The sequence below is a fragment of the Paramormyrops kingsleyae genome, chromosome 11, assembly GCF_048594095.1.
Source record: "Paramormyrops kingsleyae isolate MSU_618 chromosome 11, PKINGS_0.4, whole genome shotgun sequence".
Lineage (NCBI taxonomy): Eukaryota > Metazoa > Chordata > Actinopteri > Osteoglossiformes > Mormyridae > Paramormyrops > Paramormyrops kingsleyae.
Window position 1 is genome coordinate 20267860 of NC_132807.1, and position 20598 is coordinate 20288457.

The 20598-nt window shown below is 45.4% G+C and overlaps 1 protein-coding gene across 3 annotated transcripts in view; it reads left to right on the forward strand.

Annotated features, from left to right (window-relative positions):
- Nucleotides 1–18621, forward strand: part of phkb (phosphorylase kinase, beta) — a 48742-nt gene extending 30121 nt beyond the window's left edge. For 2 of the 3 annotated variants that reach the window (XM_023817983.2, XM_023817998.2), the window contains 17 exons: nucleotides 4831–4886; nucleotides 5106–5199; nucleotides 7490–7573; nucleotides 8139–8243; nucleotides 8723–8805; nucleotides 9325–9415; nucleotides 9900–9961; nucleotides 10164–10326; nucleotides 10726–10807; nucleotides 12214–12271; nucleotides 14210–14300; nucleotides 15658–15860; nucleotides 15954–16088; nucleotides 16171–16300; nucleotides 16991–17098; nucleotides 17301–17441; nucleotides 17826–18621. In XM_023817983.2, coding sequence (XP_023673751.2) covers nucleotides 4831–4886; nucleotides 5106–5199; nucleotides 7490–7573; nucleotides 8139–8243; nucleotides 8723–8805; nucleotides 9325–9415; nucleotides 9900–9961; nucleotides 10164–10326; nucleotides 10726–10807; nucleotides 12214–12271; nucleotides 14210–14300; nucleotides 15658–15860; nucleotides 15954–16088; nucleotides 16171–16300; nucleotides 16991–17098; nucleotides 17301–17441; nucleotides 17826–17963 — 1824 coding nt within the window. In that variant the 3' untranslated portion in view covers nucleotides 17964–18621. Of the gene's footprint in view, nucleotides 1–4830; nucleotides 4887–5105; nucleotides 5200–7489; nucleotides 7574–8138; nucleotides 8244–8722; nucleotides 8806–9324; nucleotides 9416–9899; nucleotides 9962–10163; nucleotides 10327–10725; nucleotides 10808–12213; nucleotides 12272–12556; nucleotides 12648–14209; nucleotides 14301–15657; nucleotides 15861–15953; nucleotides 16089–16170; nucleotides 16301–16990; nucleotides 17099–17300; nucleotides 17442–17825 lie in introns of all 3 variants that reach the window. The other variant, XM_023817992.2, reaches the window with a different exon arrangement.
- Nucleotides 18622–20598: the final 1977 nt, after the last annotated feature.

Here is a 20598-nt window from a genome sequence, read left to right on the forward strand (position 1 = left end):
GCAAAACAAAATGGTCTTTATGTCAGATGCTGAATATAGCTTCGCGTCCTTTTCCCTGCTTTCTGAATGGCCAGCAGTGTACTGAATGTGGATCGGCATATTCATTGCGCTCCCCCTCCCCCCCCTTGTGGCAGCAGCTGTGTGGTTTTATAAAATATTACTTTTGTTGGTTGGCCAAAAATGTCCACCACTCTAATTAGTGGTACAGGACTGTACCCATAATTCAAATAATGTTACTTGTATGTATAATGCCTTTCCCAGACTATTTACTCTAAAGTCCTTTACTAAGCTGTATCAAGAACAGCTTTGCTGGAAGTTAGGTAACATCAAATGCCACTTGCTGGTACAGAAATCTGAGGAAACAAAAATCATTTGGTACATATAGGAGAGGTGGGACCTCTGAAGTTCAAAGGTCAACTGGCTTACTAAGGAGTGCTTAAGTTCTTGTACTAATTCACAGGATGCTTTTTCATTGGTTTAGCTCCCAATTGACATCTGCAGTGCCCAATCCAGGCAGATTTAACAAATGTTAGACTGCAGCTGACTAACAGAGCTGACCCCAGGAGGAAGACAGGCTTCATTCGTGCTGATTCTGAATTTAAATTTTTAACCAAGGGAGATCCAGATGGTCGTGGCCCTCCACCCCCCTCCCAAAGCATCCTCCTCCCCCGACCCCCGCTGGGCCTGGTTTTAAAGAGCCACGGTATGAGCACAGCAAACACGTAATGATGGCTGTAAGCATTCTTGCTGGGATGCCTGGTATTTTTTAATCGGGGAGAAAATTACTTGGTGGTATTTTAGAGAATCAGTTGTTTTTCTCTATAATAATAATAATAAAAATAATAATAATAATAATAAACCTTAAACAATTCATGATATGTCACATACTCATGATGCCTCTGTCCCAACATGATGGTGATGGTGATGATGATGATGGTGATGGTGATGATCGCTTTATTTAAAGAATGTGCCTAAATGTTGTATAAACTGGGTGCCCCCAGAAATGTGCCCTGTGCTTCCTAGAATATGCCGCCCAGAGTATAGATCCCCTGTGAGTGTGACAGAAGGATGGATGGATTTGGCAGAAGTTTTTGTCTGTGAACGACGCTGCTGCAATATGTAGTTGTCACATTCAAATCGCCTGAATGTTTTTGTTCATTTCTTTATCTTCTTTTGTTCAGACACAGTTTTGGAGCATTTGGTTTCTCTTCTTCTAGCTTGTTGGGAGTCCGGCGCCGTGCTGCCTGTTACCTAGGTGTTTTCAGCGTTGCCGTGCGATAGTGATAGCGATAGTGTAACTGGCGTCCCCCTGACGGTCCGCTCATTAAGGGCAGGGGGCATCCTTAAGCTGCCTCACATGCGAGTGATAGTCGTGGCCTTCAAAGCGCCATACAGACGGGGGTGAGGTGATCAGACGGGGGTGAGGCGATCAGACGGGGGTGAGGCGATCAGCCTGCTGGCAGCAGATTGAAGGGGATTAAGTGCTCTTTCAGCTGAGACCCAGCCTAATGTTCTGTTTTCTGCCATCGATTTCATCCACCTATTATTATAATCATTATTATTATTTTTTTTCCATATGTATGAGATGTATCATTCAGTTAATAGTTAAGAGGCTACTGTCTCAGAATGGCTGCTTTGCTAGCCACCAGGGGGCCCTGTGTCATTCTGTTAGTGGGGTGCCCCCCAGTGGAAGGGGATACGCTCATTGCTTTCGTTTACCTCCCCCGTCTACCCTGCCAAATCTCAGAGAGGGTATAAAGTAGAGCAGGCCTGACAAGCCCTGCATTTTATATGACTCGTCTGACTATAATTGGATTTCTCTCTTATGAAATATGTGACCAGACCCGACATTGGATTTCAGTGTGATACTGTAGCACAGAGCAAGTATAATATATAACACAACGGAATCTCTGTCAGAAGGCCCATCTATCTTTCCATCCTTTATGGGAATGACTTCTCCAGCAGGACTTTCAGAGGTCCAGAGCATAACTTGGGCAAATTACTGTATCATGATTTATTCTTCCCCCCGTGTGTTGCCCGGGCATGAAGTCGAGAAGATGCCCACCTCTGAAGTGGCAGGAGATGCAGGAGATATCATCAGAGGCCACACTCAGAGATAAATAGGCCGCCCTTTTACAGCTTGGGGAATGGAGAGACTGAATTAGTCTGTCTGTTGTCTGTTTTTATCGTGGGTTATTGGATTTATTTATGCAGAATTAGCATAATCACAGTAGTGATTAGTTTGTTTGCTGTATGTTTGCTATGTTGATGAGTGGCTGATGCGTAGTGTAGCTAACATTCATTGTGACACACGCACATACACAGCTTAGTGATTTTTCTCTTTTACGTTGTAGTCGTGTGTACTTGAAGTAGGCAGTGAGGTTCAAAAGCTCTCCATATTTCAGCTGAAAAGTACATCAATAACAATAATTATTAATATATCAATGATAATTGATGTTCATGATCATCATATTTGATAGCCCAAAAGGGCCACACACGTCCAGTGAGTGATCCTGTATTTACGTTGAGACTCGCCGGCCGGGACGCGACCCCCCCCCGTGAGACGGCATGCTGCGCATAGAGTAACTTAGCATTCTTTTCCTCACATCATTCACCGTGTCGGCGGGAATGTTTCATTGTGTTTGATTTATAGGAATGAAACGGCAGTGGCGCGGATTGGCTGAGCGCGCCTCCTGTGCCCGTCTGCGAGTGGGCGCTGTTTTGTTATCCTTCACAGCCATTTAATTTGGACGAATGTGAGCCGTCCTTGATGCAAATTGCTTGTGTGAGTAGGAGTACCGCTTGCACCGGGAGTATTTTCGGGTGCGATTTATTATTCCCCTCTACAGCGGATCTTGCCCCGGGGCGGGGGGGGGGGGGGCAGTGTTTTGTGTTTGGTTTTATAACTGCTCGGGATATGTGCCATTTACCGCCACCATTGTTTTGAAAGTGACGGAGCCGCAGAGTGCACTGCGCTGTCAAACCCAGCTTCTCTCTTCTTTTCTGGCATGGGGATAAAGAGCTGCCTCAGATGCCCTGACCCAGTACCTGTATTTGTAGTTTCCCCCCCTCACCTGTTTACACACCTGCTCTGTGCTTATAGACCCTGGTACCTGTATTTGTAGTTCCCCCCCTCACCTGTTTACACACCTGCTCTGCGCTTATAGACCCTGGTACCTGTATTTGTAGTCCCCCCCCTCACCTGTTTACACACCTGCTCTGCGCTTATAGACCCTGGTACCTGTATTTGTAGTTCCCCCCCCTCACCTGTTTACACACCTACTCTGCGCTTATAGACCCTGGTACCTGTATTTGTAGTTCCCCCCCTCACCTGTTTACACACCTGCTCTGTACTTATTGACCCTGGTACCTGTACTTGTAGTTCCCCCCTCACCTGTTTACACACCTACTCTGCGCTTATAGACCCTGGTACCTGTATTTGTAGTTCCCCCCCCTCACCTGTTTACACACCTGCTCTGCGCTTATAGACCCTGGTACCTGTATTTGTAGTTCCCCCCCTCACCTGTTTACACACCTGCTCTGCGCTTATAGACCCCGGTACCTGTATTTGGAGTTCCCCATCACTTGTACATTAGCTCCCCCCCCGCCCCCTCCGAGGCTGTTGGCCGGTGCGGACGCCCCCTCCTGGGAGAGTCGTTGCCATGGATCCTGCCTGGAGAGCTGGGCCAATCGGCAGCCTCTGCCAGACTCATCTCCATCTGCTCTGGCCTACGAGGCAGCTGCCAGGTGCCTGGCTCTCTGTTGGCCCGGGGACAGATGAACACGTACTCTTCAGGGTGTTTTTTTGGTGTCTTTCCTCCGTGTCTGAGACAGTCCGAGGTCCCCCTGGTCTTCAGGAGAGCCCACACATCCTGTAAAACAGGCGGTGTGGTGGGGAGGCAAGACCTGAACTTATGACCAGAACATCGCATGTTTGAGGCATTCAGAGCTGAACATCCTGAACAGCACACATCTTGCTGTCTATTTATGAAAATCTAGCTATGAAATATCTGCTCTCTGCTGCTTTAATAATGCAGTGAATGTGTCTCGCCTTCCTGCATGTCATTTAACCAAATGCAGTTTGTATGCTTTAATCTTTCTTAAGGGTGTTTTTATAGTGGCTTGGCTTTCCCTGCCATGGTGTGAAAGCGTCAGACATCTGCTTGCATTTATTGTCACTGAAAAATGCTCGCCACTGAAAATGAGTACCAGTCACTGATTCTGTCATAAGAATATCACTCTCTCCCTCGTGTTGTATGCTATCCCACAGTTCTGTATTAACAGGCCCAGATTCAGGGCCGTCATTTTGTCATGGAAAGGTCTGCAATGGAGAATCGAGAGGCTTCTCTCATCGTTGCAGCCAATCCCCTTGGATGCGACACGCAATAGTTTTCATGGGGAACGGAAGTGCTGCGCGGCTGGTCCATCTCGCCGCATGGCGAAGCCGCCGCATTCTGACCCACTTTTTCCCACCATAGGTGGGGAACCTGGTATGCAGGGTCGTTCCTGTAAATCCAGAAGCTTCCGGGGAACCTGGTATCGTCTGACCCGTGGTGATTAATGCGACCGGGTGGTGTGTGGTGCAGCTCTCGCGCATTAACGCATGGATCGCCACGCACTGCCTTCCCTGTAGTCCGTCCTGATATTGCACTTCTAATCCCACGCAGTGCACTTATCAGAAAGACCCACCTGAATAATGTCAGTTGCCGGCGGGGTGGGGGTGGGGGGGAGGCTGGGGCCGTGAATTCCCAAGGTAGCTTGAAGCTTGGAAAAGCGTGAGGAACCCCGAGAGAGGCTCTCATCGCGTTCTCTGGTCTGCTATCTTCCCAGGGTCCCATAGAAAACGACGTGGTCATCCACGTAGCCGTGATCGCCGAAAGCCAGAGGTAAGTGTAGCCGGCGAGGGTGTGGATGGGGGGGGTCAGATGACCTCTAATGACGTAGCGCGTGTGCGTCATTTTGGGCACCCGGTGCTGTTTGATCGCCAGCTCACAGGGTGTATTGAGTCTAATCAGAAAAGGTATCAGCCAGTGCCAGTGTGCCAGTGTGCTAACTCCACGAATGGCCAGCAGAGGGCTCTGACCGGGGGCCTCCGTGTGTCTCAGACTGCAGGTGTTCCTCAACACGTACGGCATCCAGACCCAAACCCCCCAGCAGGTGGAGCCCATCCAGATCTGGCCGCAGAAGGAGCTGGTGAAGGTGAGGGACCTGGGAGAGCATCCGCTGGCTGGCCCGACGTCTGGCGAGCGCGGGCTTCATTTCCTGAGTCGCGTTGGCTCTGTCAGCCATTTTTCTTCCAGAGGTTCCTACACAGGTCAGGCACATTGCTTCGTCTGCCGTCTCCTCCATGCTCCCGTGCTGATCTAGATCAGTGAGGAACACGCTGTAGGGCTCAAGTGTGGCTTGTACCTGTGCTGGCTATGGGCAAGCATGTTTTCTGGGTGTAAATAAGTGGTATGTTTTAATAGGAGTCTCGTCCACTAATTCATCTGAGGGAACAGGTTGATTGAGGTTAAGGTCATTCATTTAGGATTTGAATTTAAACCGGAAGTGGGGATTAGGTAGATTTTGAACCAGTAGGTCACATCTCTGAGACTCCTGTCTGGAGATGACAGTATGGGTTTTTATTTTCCATCTGAAGCCTTAACTGAGCATTCTAAATCGCTTTAATCTGGATTAACCATTGCGAGTTTATAGGCACTTATTTTTCCTCAGTTATTTATATTTATTGGTGTCTTGCTTGGATAGAGTAGACATCTTCTAGGAGTTTGCTGTCCTCCTCAGCTTTAGGTGACGGGGTGACCAAAATGGCAGCCTCTTTTGTGTCTGACTGTGCCACGAGCATTTGCGCGGAGCTTTAAATATATCTTGTCAGAGCAGTTGTTATTTTCACAATCCATTTCAGCGGTAAATGATTTTAAAATGGCAGACGATGCCAGCGTTTGACACGCCGGGTGAGCGGGTCCACGTCAGTAGAGAGCCCGCACGCATGCCCACACGCACAGGGCACTGGGACTGTGGCTCTGTCTCTGCCGCACATCCTGCATCCACTGTGCGGCTATATTTATGTTTATTCATCTCACCAACTCTCTTATCCAGGGTGACGTACAGCAAGGAAATGTAGTGCATTCACATAGTGAGCGGCAAGCCTTAAGCCTCAGAAAAAAAACAGAGATAGTAAAGCTTGCCCATTCCTTCCTATTTATCTTTGTGTTGAGTTTTTGAAGAAATACATAGAAATTAAATTTAGATTTCATCCCTGCTTATTCCTGTTTAGTCACTGATTTAAAAGTAGGCTACCCAAGCAACTCCTTTTGGAGTATTTAACCCTGGCGAGGAATGTAAGCCGCTGTGAAATTAATTCTGTATTAATGTTGTTTTCTTTCTTTTCAAAGTTAGCAGATTCTTCGTCGCTTGACCTCAGATTAAGCTTTTATCTTCCGAGCCTCTGAATCGTTTGCTTAAAATAGGAAGGGGTGTAAGAGTGCCATCTAGTGACGTAATAGGTGTACTGAATGCATTTCTTCGGCGAGAAATCTTTAAAGGTGCAGTGCACATAGAAAATCAGTTCTCCCTCGGAGATGCTTGGTTTGTCAGATTTCAAGCGCTGGAAGTTTGGCCAGAGTGCTAGTATTTTAGGAGAAGAGCGATGGACCGAATCGCCTATCTTACTGCATGCAGGTTGTCAGTCGACAGATTTTAATGTGGCCCTCAGTACCATCAGTGGCTTAGAGCAGATTGCACATAGTCATTTCTTGGGTAGGCGCCAGGCCAGCCTGTGACCACGTTCCCTCTGATTCTGGGCTTGGCTACAGTGCCGTAAGGTCAGCGGGGAGAGTCTGCCTCCTGAATAAACCGTATTGACGTTTCTCTTCTTCATTGTTCAAGCCCAACTGGCCAGCAAAGGCGGGTCGCAGTCCGTTCGCTGGCAAGAGACTGTACTTGGCAGGGGGCAGAGCGATGCCGTAACTGATGGTGGCTCTGCCTGGCATGCCGCGGCGCGGGGAGTGCCACGTCACTGATAACCGTCCCGCTGGTGCCAGTGGTACAGAGACCCACCAAGGGTCAGGGACGGGTCTGGGCCATCGATGGACGTGCGACGTGTCCAACCACAGCTCTCAGAACACAAGCAGCTGGTGTGTGGGGGCGGTGTGGCGCAGTGGGTTAGGATGCTGTGCTGGCGATCAGAAGGTTGCTGGTTTGAATCCCGGGGTCGCTGGGCCCTTGAGAAAGACGACTAACCCCCTAGTTGCTCCAGGAACTGGCTGATCCTGCTTTCTAAAATAATAATAAAATAATCCATCCAAAGGGAGCGGCATAGAGCTGCGCCACAGACTAGACACGGGCTTTCTTCAGTAGGGAATTTTTTTTTTGAGTTGCCATAGAGACCAGAGCTCTTAGTTCCCCGTCCCATCCAGAGCAGGCAGTCTATCCATGGCACCGTGGGTGGTGAGCCAGCTGAGTTCTCTCTGTCTCCCCCCCCCACCAGGCCTACCGATTCCTGGCCGTCAATGAGAAGCTGGGCCTGAGCGGCCGGCCCGAACGGCCCGTGGGGTGCATCGGGACCTGCAAGGCAAGGCCTCACCTGTGGGGGGCGCTCACCATACCACTTGTCACCTGAGCCGGTCATCTTTCACACTGAGAATGAGTCCGAATGAGAGGACCATGAATCCACAGGCTGGTGTTTTATTATGGAGTTCTCTTTATTTAGAAATTCACACAACCACCGAAACTGACGTAGGGCACAGCATTCGTTTGAGGCTCATTGCATGTGAATAGAATAGAATAGAATAGAATAGAATAGAATAGAATAGAATAGAAAAGAATAGAATAGAATCTTTGTCATTGTACATGTACGACAAACTGTGCTTTCTCCACCGATGCTATGTATTAAATTAAATAAAAACAACATATATTATATTATATTTATTATATACTTGAATAATAAACTCATTTATTCAGTTTAGTGGCATTTATCATATGTATCATTAAAAACTTAGACAGCAGCAGTCAGACAGGGCAGTTCAGCAAGGCCAGCAGCTTTGAGGGTGTACATCTGGACGATTGCCCCTTTACCTGTTCTTTTAGTTGATTTGGTCGTATGGGGTGCTGTGATGCTCACTCTGTCCTTCCTAAAGATCTACCGGATCCTGGGGAAGACCGTGGTGTGCTACCCCATCGTCTTCGACCTCAGCGACTTCTACCTGTCCCAGGATGTCATGCTGCTCATTGATGACATCAAGGTGAGGAGGAGGACATCCAGAAACACACTCCAGACCTGATTCTGGGCAATAACAAACAAACGGATGGGAGATTGTGCTGATTCTGTCTGGTGCTCAATGACCTGAATGAGGCTGTATCTTAAACGACAGACGGAGACGCATGAATAAATCGCGCTCAATTTAACGTTCCTGCAGTTTTGATTGGGGACTGTGGACGTAAGACCCCACTTGTCCTAACGTCCAGGGTTCATTTTTGTACGTCGTCATTACTAAAGCGCTAATCTTGTGTCTGTCTGATGTTCCAGTTTACTTCACAAAACTTAAGGTTCAGTCACCATATCCTGCTTTGTTCTTACCGCGGCAAGCCTGGTAAAATCCTTTTCGGTCAGATTGACACACTTCCCTTCCCGGGATTAGCACAGGCTCCATAACGCCTGGCTCCACCCCCGCTTGACACGTTGAAGGTCACCGCGTGTCGCGTGCCCTCACTGTGTCCGCAGAACGCCCTGCAGTTTATCAAGCACTGCTGGAAGATGCCAGGCAGACCCCTGTTCCTGGTGCTTATCAGAGAAGACAACATCAAGTAAGACTGCACTCGCCTGCCGCACAAATACCACATTTAAGCAAAATAATGAAATATATGGTAAGCGAGTAAATAATTTAAAGACCAATCTGTACAAAACCATTTAGTTTAAGCTCCTGTCAAGACCTTGAAAGGGAGATGGCCCTGCATTGAACGGACCACAGGAGAATACTAAAATGTGATGGATCTGCCGCATCCAAAAAAGTTCCTTTTGAATAAATAATTCATTTTTCCTGAATTCGTTATGCCGTTCTCATGATAACTGCGGAATGCAGGATTTATTTTCCATTGTATTCAATAGTAGTTTTTTATGTTGTTTTTAGCGTTAAAGCTTTTACTAAAGCCTGCCGGGCAGTGTGTTTCCAGTTTTTAGTTTTTAAATGTATTTTTTATTAGGGTAACTGGGCTTACAAGTCTTGGACATTAAAGTCAAACCACTTAAAGTATTCTTAGAAGTGTGTTTTAACATCAGAAGTTCTTATGTAATTAGGTTAATGTGATAACATGATTGTCCTCTAGGGGGAGCCGTTTTAACCCTGTCCTGGACATGCTTGCATCCTTCAAGAAGGGAAACATTGGTGGAGTGAAAGTGCACGTTGACAGATTGCAGGTTTGCTCTACTAATATTCCCCCACAACATTGAATCCCTCTCTGGTTTGCTCTACTGTTTCCCATTTAATTTTCTTGAACTGTCCTCACAGTTAGCTAGTCCTCTAGGAGTCCTTCGTGGTTAGATTGTCTGTGCATCATATTTTTCAGTTTTATTCTTTAAAGAAGAGCCGCATCACTAGAAATAAGTGTTTGTTTAGCAGGAGGCTGAACAAACAGTGTTTGTTCAGTTTTATGAAATGTCTGCTTGTAATGTTTCACTCCTAAGATTATCATCCGCTGGTTAAATGAAGCGTTACAGCACACCAGCAAAGAAAATGACATCGCTGTATCTTCCCCACACACATCTGTCAGATAAACTGATTGTCTAATGCTGAAAACCTTCCCATCTTTTGCATATTATAAGCTGTGTGATTCTTCGAAACATTATTATGCACTAACCTTTCATTCCGAAGGGGTAAAAGCCTGAGTTTGATGTCTTTCAGACGCTGATATCAGGAGCAGTTGTGGAACAGCTTGACTTCCTGCGCATAAACGAGGCTGATAAGTGAGAAAATCAGTTTTCTTTTCCTCAGTAACTCATTAAAAGTTTGGCCAATTAGTGCAATTAATCATGGGTGTGTGATTGATTGACTTGTATGTTATAACAAACTTTAATTTGTGTCGGATACATTTGACTATAATGGCATTTTTCCATAGTATGCATTTTGCACCCCCATTCAGCCCATTTGTTGGTGTTAATTTCCCAGAATTCCCGAGTTCAAGAGCTTTGAGGAGCTGGAGCTGCCCAAGGACTCCAAAGTGAAGAGGCAGATGAGCACGCCCAACGTGTCTGAGTTGGAGCAGCAGCCCGAGATCTGTGTCCACGAGTGGGCCAAAAAGCCCACCTTCGAGGTTCTGCAGAAGTTCCATGTGAGAGCTCAGACTGAGGCCGGACGGCGGCGTACCCGCAAGCCAGACCCCCCCCGGTGACGAACAGCCCCAGTCCCTAAGCACCAGAACTCTATACTCTTAGAAAACGTTTAGATTTTTTTAGCCTGATTTCCATTTGAAACGCCAAGCCAGGTTATTTACAGTCTTAATTGACTCATAAAGCAGCGAGGTTGTGTGAAAACCCAGCATGCCTTGCAGTCCCTAGCAACAGAGCCATGGTCTGCTTCATGATGTCAGTTCTGCTAGGAAGTGACTTCACCGCGTCTCACGGCCTCCCGCCTGCGGAAGCCAATGAGCGTAACAGGAAGGTCTGACACCCTACGGGGGACTTGTGATGATTGAACCCCTCGCTGTCCTGATGATCTCTCTTTTCCCCAGGACTGTGACTGCCTGGCTAGTCAAGCACAGCTTGCCAGCATCCTGCTGAAGAAAGAGGGCCCTGACTTCTTCGCCAAAGACAGTGGGTGCAGTGGTGTGGGGGGAGGGTGCACGGGACTAGCCATTAGCCGCTTTTGGGTGTAACATATCGTAGCTTAACGTTGCTATGGCTTTATATCATTTTGGTTGGTTGGTTATAATATAAACAATTCTTTCTGTTGATTTTAAATTATTTTGGGTGCCTCCTGCTAGCTAATTTTCAGCTTCACAAAGCAGATATATTAAAGGTAGGAACAGAAGAACCTAAATTCAGATTCTGGGGCTGTTTGTCTGCCTCCTAAGTAGTGCTGGAACTGAATACATCATGGTGTGGTAGATCCTCTCCAGGGGGAGGAAAAGTTTGTGAAAAACCTCCAGGAATTTACACGCCACTGATCTTGAAAGCGCTGGATGAGTTCAAGTCACTTCATAGGTTTGCTCTTCCACTTGTCATTGCATTGAGGTTTTTTTTTTCTTCATTCTGTTTATGCTAAATCTATTCTGCTTTTATCATGAATTTGTAAACAGTTTTTTCTTAATAGTTGATGTGCATTCTGAAGGCAGAGAAACTCATCTGCACGCCCATATTGACTGTAAATCAAAATATCTGGTTTTATTGTTGTTTAATCTGTTCCTTTCCTTGGGTGTGTGGGGAGGTATTGATCCTCCAAACCAGAGTGCTGACTCGCAGCCTTGGTTTAGTGAATTAGTACTGATAAGGCCTGGCTTTTTCACGACTCTGGGAATTAGCAGTGCTTCAGTGGTGAGCCTGAAGTCTCTGGGCACTTTATGATTCTAATGGTGGCACATCAGAGAAGCTTCAGAGGTCTAGCTTTGTGCACTAGGTCTTGAGCTGAGCGGATGGTGTGCATCTGAGACCAATAGGGGCTACCAGCCCAAATCAAATGTCACCCAAAGCTATGCTGATAAATGGTTTTCTGAAGGACACAAGAGTGTGGGTCCACCTTGGGCTGCAGCTGGTAAACGTTTGACCACAATCAGAATGAGAGTGTTTATTGCCTTTTGACCAAGGTCGGTGGAAATCTTAGTTGGCACGGCTTGCTGCTGTTGGAGACACCATGATGATAGACAATTAATGATTCGAGCATAACATTGACAGAATAAATACACATGAGATACAAAATCAAGAAGTAAAAGCAAGGTTTGTGGTAAATACAGTAGGTTGTGTATAATCAGGGAGTGTCACACAGTAAGTCATCTGGCACAATTCAGATAAAAGCAGCTTGTTAAAGCCTGGATGACCCACTGTCTCTAATCAAATGGTTTATGAAGTGACCTCGCTGTCCTTAGTATTTGGCATGGAATGACTACATGACCTCACCAACAGTTGCCAGGTGGGATCCCAGAGCCTTGGGTCTTCAGCTAGATTTAGTTCCTCTATTGCTACCTGACGCTCACCTGAAACCACCACGTTCCCTCTGCTTGCAGAGAACCTGACGGACGAGCTCGAGAGGATCTACAGGAGAGCCGGCAGCCGCAAACTTTGGTCAGAGCTTTTCTCGTTTGGTATCCGTGGTTCTTGTTTCCATAGTGATGAGCTGCATATGGTCAATATGTCGTTTACCCACAATTGCTCTGCTTAGGTATGATTAGGCTTTTATTTGATTCTCCTGTGTTTCCGTTATAACCTTTGTCTGTGTTTCAGTAACTCTACGCTTGTATAGAGATCTGCCCTCTTGTTTTTTTTCTCGTTTGTAAATCCTAATGATTGAAAAGAAAGCATACCTCCTGAAAAGGGAAGCGTATTAAAATAAACCCGAACCCTGTGTAGGCCGGTGGTGCGTTACGCTGCTGCCCTAACCAGGAGGTTTGCGGGGTCTATAGCACCGCATATTACTACATTGGTGGTCCACGGCAAGCAGGTAACAGGAGCGTTTGATTGGCTGTATTGGATGTAATCTGTGCATGCTGACTTGGGACTGAGGCTGCCCAATCCGCTGAATGCCCCCCATCCGTTTTAACCGTGACTGTGTTTGTGCCCTTTGTTTTTCCACATTTGTTTTCTGACCACACATTCAGCTGTACCTTTGTCTTTTTTGAGCCATGCAGTTCTGGCGGCCATTTTTAAATTTTTTTTTGATCGCTCAAAAGGAAAAACAGACTTAGGCTGAATTTGGCCTGTAATGCCGGGATCTGTGGGATCCTCATCCTCTTTGGCTCCATAATGCTGCATATTCATGCCTGCAACTGTGGTACAAAAATGAAAAAAAAGAAAAGAAAAAAATCAGATAGCTTTTAATGTTGCCTAGTTTGCGATGGAACCTCAATATCAGCACTTAAGCTGTAAATATTCAAATATAAGGTACCTGAGGTGTGATCAGTGTTAAATTTCTTTGAGGAAAAAGTGCATAAAGGAAAAAAAACATGCAAAATAAATAGCTGGGCAAAATTATGGATCAGCGAGCAGCCTGTATAAGCAGCCCCCCCGCCCCGGGAATGCTAGGTGTCCACTGGGAGTCTCAAAAACACAGTGGCCAACTTATTTCATAGAACTTGGCATGAAAGAATCTGTTGTAGACACACACCAGCTCTACATACCGTCTGTCGGTCTGTCACTTTTCATTCCACTGTCGCAGGACTTCATCAGTTAAACTGATTAACCATTAGTCAGTCATCCAAAAAATGGAACTGTACATTAGCGAGCATTTTTTAAAATATTTCTGCAGCGCCCGCTTCAACGTTAGGGTTAATTTCCTCAGCAGAACTCGGCGAAGAGGCCACGTCTTACATTCGCGGCGGCAGGGCCGTCAGAACGCCGGCGTCTTTGTGGGAGGCAGGGTGAAGATTCCGGAATACTAATGACACAATCCGGTGGCCCTCCTTGTCTTCCTTTCGCTTACCCTCCGAGTTTAAATATTCATTAAAATTCTGCTTCAGAACAAAAGGAAGAGACGGTGTCCGCGAATAAAACTGCGGTTATGGGAGATCTATAAAGCGACGTCCCAGTCTGGGCAGACAATGGGATGATGGGGGTGTCCGCTTGGCTATTACGTGTTGATTAAGATTAATTCCGGCATGGCTTTTTGTTTTTGTTTTTTTTCCCTCTCTTCTTTCTTTCCCCTATTACCAAATTCTCTGACGCAGACACTAAATGAAAGCAGTAACTTTTAAAAACGCTTGTTGAACTTGGAGGGGAAAAAATGATGAATATTTTACAACTTTAGATTACAACGTGGATCCACTTAAACGAACACATTTTTAAAATTATTTTAATGGCTTTTTATGACTTTTAATAATTTCTGTCGCTAGTTATTGTACATTTGGCTGTCATGTTTTCATGTAACTGCATTATTAATATTGATATCCCAAATGAAAGGCGCTAAAATGAAAAATGAAACATAAAATGAAGCACTGGAATCTGTACTCTGAGCAAAATTTAATCTGTAGAAGTACGTTTTTTTTTTCTTGTGTTTCTGTTTACCAGGTCTGTTGTGCGACTAGCTGCCAGTCTGTTATCTAAACTAGTGGACAGCCTCGCTCCATCTATAACTAGTGTTTTAGTGCATGGCAAACAGGTAAGTCAAAAGTGACTGATCTCTTAAAATAAAATAATCCCAGACTGCCACAGTGATTATATAATACATTTTTCCTCAGAGAACTTTAAGGTTCACTGATCAGCTGTATAATAATGGAGTTTTTTTTCTTTTTAACCGATTTGGTACTGCATGCGCACAGTTTGAATCCCCTTAGAACGAGAGCTCACTGCATAATGTATCCACTGTGCCCAAGTTATCGATATTTAAAATGATAATCGGTGTAGAAATTAGATGGAGAGTAGAGGGGATTCTCATCTGTTTCAGTGGGCAGCCATGTTGGGCTAACTGCATGACTACCATCACCTGGCTGGCTGGATGTGACTCCCCACTTTAACGCCACATAGACCGTCATTATCGCTCTTTGGGTTGGAAACTGCAGTCTGGCTTATGAGCTGAACCCAGAATCCAGATCTAGCAGTAGTTCTAACATACAGAATGAGCAGAACCTGTAACACAGTTACTGTATAGGTGCTACAATATGTCCTATACATTAAATATGATTTTTACATAGCTTGCACAAGCAATAAATCTCAGTATTTGCAAAAATATGGCTAAATCCATTTGGAAATAAGTATGGCAAGTATGTATTCAACTGTTCCTGATTCCATGGAATATGAGACTCAATGGCAGACAGCCTTTTAAGTTGAAATGTTTATTGTCTTAGCTTTCATTCCAATTCAAAGTGGCAGTCCTGGCCAGCGTGGTCTTCCTGACCTTCACTTCGCTGAACTCCAGGTGTTTCTTGTATGACTATCATACAAATGATGATGAAATAATTAACAAGGGCTGCATCATACAATTATGCAAACTAATTTAATGGGGCTTGCTAATTTAGCTGCTAGATTAGCTGCTGCTACACTGATTCGTTGAAAATGAATAAACGATGTACAGACGCTCCTCTACTTACGGACTTTCAGACATATGAACAAAGAGGACTGTAAGTCCATATTGTGTTCCTTGGGCTCCAGAATTTTTTCTCTCTGCACGGCAGTTCCGCCTAGTACGACTTCTGGCTGCTACTCCCGCCGCGCAGCAGCGTAGCGTGCGTACTCCCAGCATCCTAGTTCTTTGTACTTGCGTATACCCTTAAAATGATGTTGAAGTTACGCACGGCTGTTCGGAACGTATCTCATTCGTAAGTAGAGGAGCGTCTGTATATTGTAATGCTTACAGGGATGCATCTTCCATTTACTTATTGGTTTCTTTAGATATCTAGTATTTCTGTTTTATAGGCTAGTTATCCAGTGTTACAATTAAAGTATTGGCCAATATAAGCAGCTTTGTTGGTCTGTTGAAGTGAAGTTGGGTGATGCAGGCTGGGCTGACTTTTTGCCAGGTGACCCTGGGCATCTTCGGGCACGAGGAGGAGGTGATCTCCAATCCGCTGTCTCCTGAGGTCATCAAGGACATCATCTACAGCAAGTGCAGTCCACACGGAGAGCGCGAGGCTGTGCTGCAGCAGGAACTCGTCATCCATATCGGCTGGATCATCTCCAACACCCCCGAACTCTTCAGCGGGATGCTCAAAATCAGAATCGGGTATGGAGACGGAGCATCTCACCACCCACAAAAACCTAAATCTTTGGGAGATTCTTGCAGATCTGATCTGTCCCGTTCCCTGCTGTGATGCAGTTGGATCATCCAAGCCATGAAGCACGAGCTGGAGATCAGAGGGGGAGATCTGCCTCCTAAGGACGTCTATCAGCTCTCTCCTAGTGATGTCAAACAGCTGCTCTTGGACGTTCTGCAGCAGCACCAGACTGGACGGTATAGTGCCTTCGCCATCGGTTATAAGGCAAACTGTAGAATTTAACTGCTGGCTTTATTTATGTAATGCTTCCGATTTTAGCTCCTGGTTGAACAGGCGTCAGATTGACGGTTCGCTGAATCGGACGCCTCTCGGGTTCTATGACCGAGTGTGGCAGATTCTGGAGAGAACGCCCAACGGCATTGTGGTCGGTGGGCAACATCTCCCACAGGTGGGTGCAAGAGCTACTTACAAGGGCCCAACATCTCTGTATATGATCAGACATGAAATGGAATAATTTCACTTGAAAGAAACTCCAGGAACAAGGGACAGAGAGTTTTCTACTAGCAATTCTGGCTGTAATAAAATGTAATTGGTTTTCATGCTAATATGTGGTGTAAGTTATTACTATCAAGTAGATCTTGGTGGTGGGTGGCAACCCAGAAAGGAACAGAAAGATGACTGGTGGGACACGTGAGACAAGGCAGATGTCACATGACTCATTAGCTGGTTAGCTTCTGCTTAAGGCATCAAATGAGGTCTCCTAGGGTTACTCTCTACTCCACTTGCCTGATGAAGTGTAGCTCAGAGGAGAACTTTAAGTTCAGTCAGTCACTTGTATTTAAAGCTTAAGAAGTACAGTCAATCCCACCTGCATTTCAGGATTTGAAAGTACTGCACAGAATGCACAAATACACTACCCACAATGCACAGCAGCTAGAGTGGCCCCATGCTACAGGGATGCGACGTTTCTCAAAACGGCCCTTCCAAAGGTTCTAATTTCTTCATTAAGCTGAAATAAATTACTCCTGCAGGACAGGAAGTACATCGCTTGCAGTGATTTAAAGCCTAGGCCTGACCTGTGCACTGGCGGGATGCTTGGACCGGCCTAAAGACCATCTTTTCTATGCCGTCCTCCTAGCAACCGACCCTTTCTGACATGACGATGTATGAGATGAACTTCTCTCTCCTGGTGGAGGACATTCTGAAGAACATTGTGCTGCCGGAATACAGACAGATCATCGTAGAGGTAAGATACAATTGGCCAAGATGTACCGAATCAACCGGAAACCTACCAAAAACAGGTTTGACTACTGCTTCTCTAATCCGAGCTATTTTGTGTAAATCTTTTCCAGCTAACTTCAGTAATAAAATCACGTCATTCTGTGTGAATCATTCAGTTATCTTACTCAATGTTTCTGTTATACGTTTTTCCCACGGTGTGCGTCAAGTTGCTTATGGTCGTCTCCATTGTCCTGGAACGGAATCCTGAGCTGGAATTCCATGAGAAAGTAGACCTGGACAGGCTGGTGAAGGACGCCTTCAGTGACTTCCAGAGAGACAGGAGCCGACTGGAGGGTGCAGAGAAGCAGGTCCGTCTTTCTGCATACTGTCATACACATACAGTAATTGTTAATCTTTGCCACTGGCATCCATAGCCTTGTTATGAGATGAGATAGGAAAAGGTTAATGATTGTCCATAGAGGCTAATTTTCTTTTTGTTAACAATTTTATTGAAATTCAGTTATTTCACTAAGTGGCTTATGAATAATTTAACCTAAAATAACTCTTCCTCTAATGTTTGTTCTTTTGTTCTCTTGTAATATGAATATCTTATTTAGTTTATTTTTTTACACAGTATATTAACCTGTTAAAATATTGGATACACTGCGCGTAGACAATTAAAATACTAAGTACACAATAGTTTTTCATCTACTCAGCAGTGGTCGTCAGTAGAATTGTCCTGTTGTGTCCAGGATAGCATGGAGGCCTTCTACAACACCCCCCCACTGGGAAAAGGGGGGACGTCCAGCTACCTGACCAAGGCCGTCATGATCCAACTCCTGCAGGGTGAGGTGAAGCCCAGCAAAGATGACCCCTGCTCCGTCAGCTAAGAAGATACCGCAGTCTGCAGGCATCGTCATCTCTAAGGTTTTCTCTGTCACCACCAGCATAACTGTGTTAACTTAGAAAACAGCTAATATTTTAACTGAAGCCCTGTGCAAATCACAGAACATCGCTTCTGATGTCATGAACTGAACTCTAAATGGAAAAATTCTTGGTTTAACGACTAGGATGAACAGCAGTCTTTCACCTCAACTCAGCTGTAGGTCATAGACAAGGTACATATGTGTAAGCTAGACCTCTTAGCGGGATTGGTGGCAATCCTGTGGAGACCTTTTGCATAGCACAATCCAAGCATGTATGGGTGTGTGTGCAGTGGGTCCAGCCACTGGAAGCTCCAGATACAGGCGATCAACCTATAGTGTTTTTAAATTGCAGTGCAAGTCAAAATATGGAATGGTCCATCAACCTGATGATTTAGCTAGCTCAAAGGTGACAAGGAGCTTTTCTTCTGAAATCAGGTTGACTGTCATTTTAGTGTTTGTTGTTTAGTGTGATGTAAATGTTGGTTTAATCTGTTAATTGTCTGGTTTTTTTTATATAGCATGTTATCCCTGGATCATAGTTATATTTAAGTCTTTTCCTGTGTTAGTTCTCCGCCCTACTTGTGTGGGCTCACTCTTCCTCAATAAACGTTTGCTGATCTTCCTTTTTGCGTTCACTGTCCTGACAGTTATGCTCAAAGGTGGCCTGGGTAGTGTTTGGTCTGTAATGACCGTGAAGGGCAGTCTGGATGCTCGCCGTGTACAACGGAGCACAGCAGGACATCACGGCATACTGGAAGGGGAACTGAGGGCGTCAAACCGTGTGATTATCAGCATGGCAACAGGAACAACGTGTCGCGACGGCATCGGTGGGGGGGGGGGGCATCTGTGATGCATCACAGCTGAGCCACGGTCACTAAGTTCTTAAGGTGTTCTAAACGAGAAGCGTCCTTATCTCGCACGACTTCGAAAAGAAAGACCAGCCAATGGAATTTGCCCTTTGAAAACAACCTGTATGGATCGCACAGGAAATGAACTGGTTCACACAAATACAGAAAATGACTTCGGGGCCCTGGCTGCACTGGTTCCACCACTAAAGATAAAATCCACATTCCTGTGTGCTTTTGGGGGAATCGAGGTTACAAAATGAAGTGAAGGTCATTTAGGTCCTAGTACATGGTTTATTTAATACTGCCTCCCCTCATGGCCAAGGATCAGCTGCGAAGTCGCTGCTTAGAAAAGCTCCGCCACATTAACTCAGTCCCGTCTGTCTGGCTCCAAGTATCCATTCATTGTTCTGAATGCACGCTCGAATTTCCAGGCATCTCGGTAACCTTAGCAGACATCTGACCATAACCAAGTAACCGCCTCTGCAAAGACCTGGAAGAGAGTGGCTCGAAAGGCAAGCCTAACTTTTTTGTAGAATGATATGGAATTAATTGAGGGCTCCATAAGAGTTTCAATTTACATGTTTTTGAATGACAGCATTTGTATTAAAATGGAAACATGCCTTTATTTGCTTTGAGTTTATTTCGTGGCAGTAATATTACTTTTATTGCTGCAAGTGGCCTCAGGGTGGAGAACTGGAATTTTAGTAGACAGGCGGCTATTTAATTAAATACTATTTTCTCTAAAGGCAGAAATGAACAGAAATAGGATTAAAGTAAAGCTTTGTTCTATCAAGTTACAATTAATGCTTCTGCCACAAGGGAATACATTGGGCCACTATGATACAATGTCAGAAATCAAATTACAATTAAGGTGGAATAAAATAATAATCTTCTGCATCTCCGGCAGCCCAGCTGTTCTTTGAATCCACTGGTCGGTACTGATTTCGGTTGCCTGGTGAAGGTGAACATTAAATCTCCTATTCCAATAGCCAAGCAGGTGATGCACCACACAGAGATCAAAATGAAAGTGTCCAACCTACGGTTCCCGCCAGCCACATTCCCGGCCCCTCACTCTCTGAACACATTAAGTGCAGGTAGAGGAGAAGTCGGGTCACCTATGGCGATGGGTTTGTGTTTATAGAAAAGAAGCTTTCAAAGCTGTTAGATCTTAGGCAGCGATCCTGTGCTGGACCCATGGCTCCTTTGACTCTATATTAGTGCCCATCTGACCCATCTGAGGAACTCCATGGTCAGGGATGGCCTACATATGCTCCTGGTGTCTCAAACATTGGTTCACTGGTCACTTCCTCCATGTCCAGATGTTCATCCATCAGTGGTAACTCTCCACATACCGAGACATCAGCAGGACCTACTCAGTTTTAATACACCCACTTCACATCAAGCTAAAGCTTTTGTTGGGTCAATGAAATACTATTGATCATGCTGGTCACCTGATACGGTGAGTCTGAAACCCAAGGAAATATGATATTAGTGCACAACACAACACAATAATATGTTATTTCTTAAATGGTCTTATTGTGTTATTTGTAAACTAACCAGTTGTACTGCCATGTAGATGCCATTTTCAGAGTAAAGAGCTTGTATCTTAAGCACTTATAAGATTGATTGTGTCCACTGTGATGAGTCTCGCCTGGACTTTACGAAGTAGAAGCTCCAGACCCATAATCATTAGGTAAGGGGTTCTGAGGTAAGGTTTGCCTCCCTCCACCTGCTTTAGCATTTTCTAAATA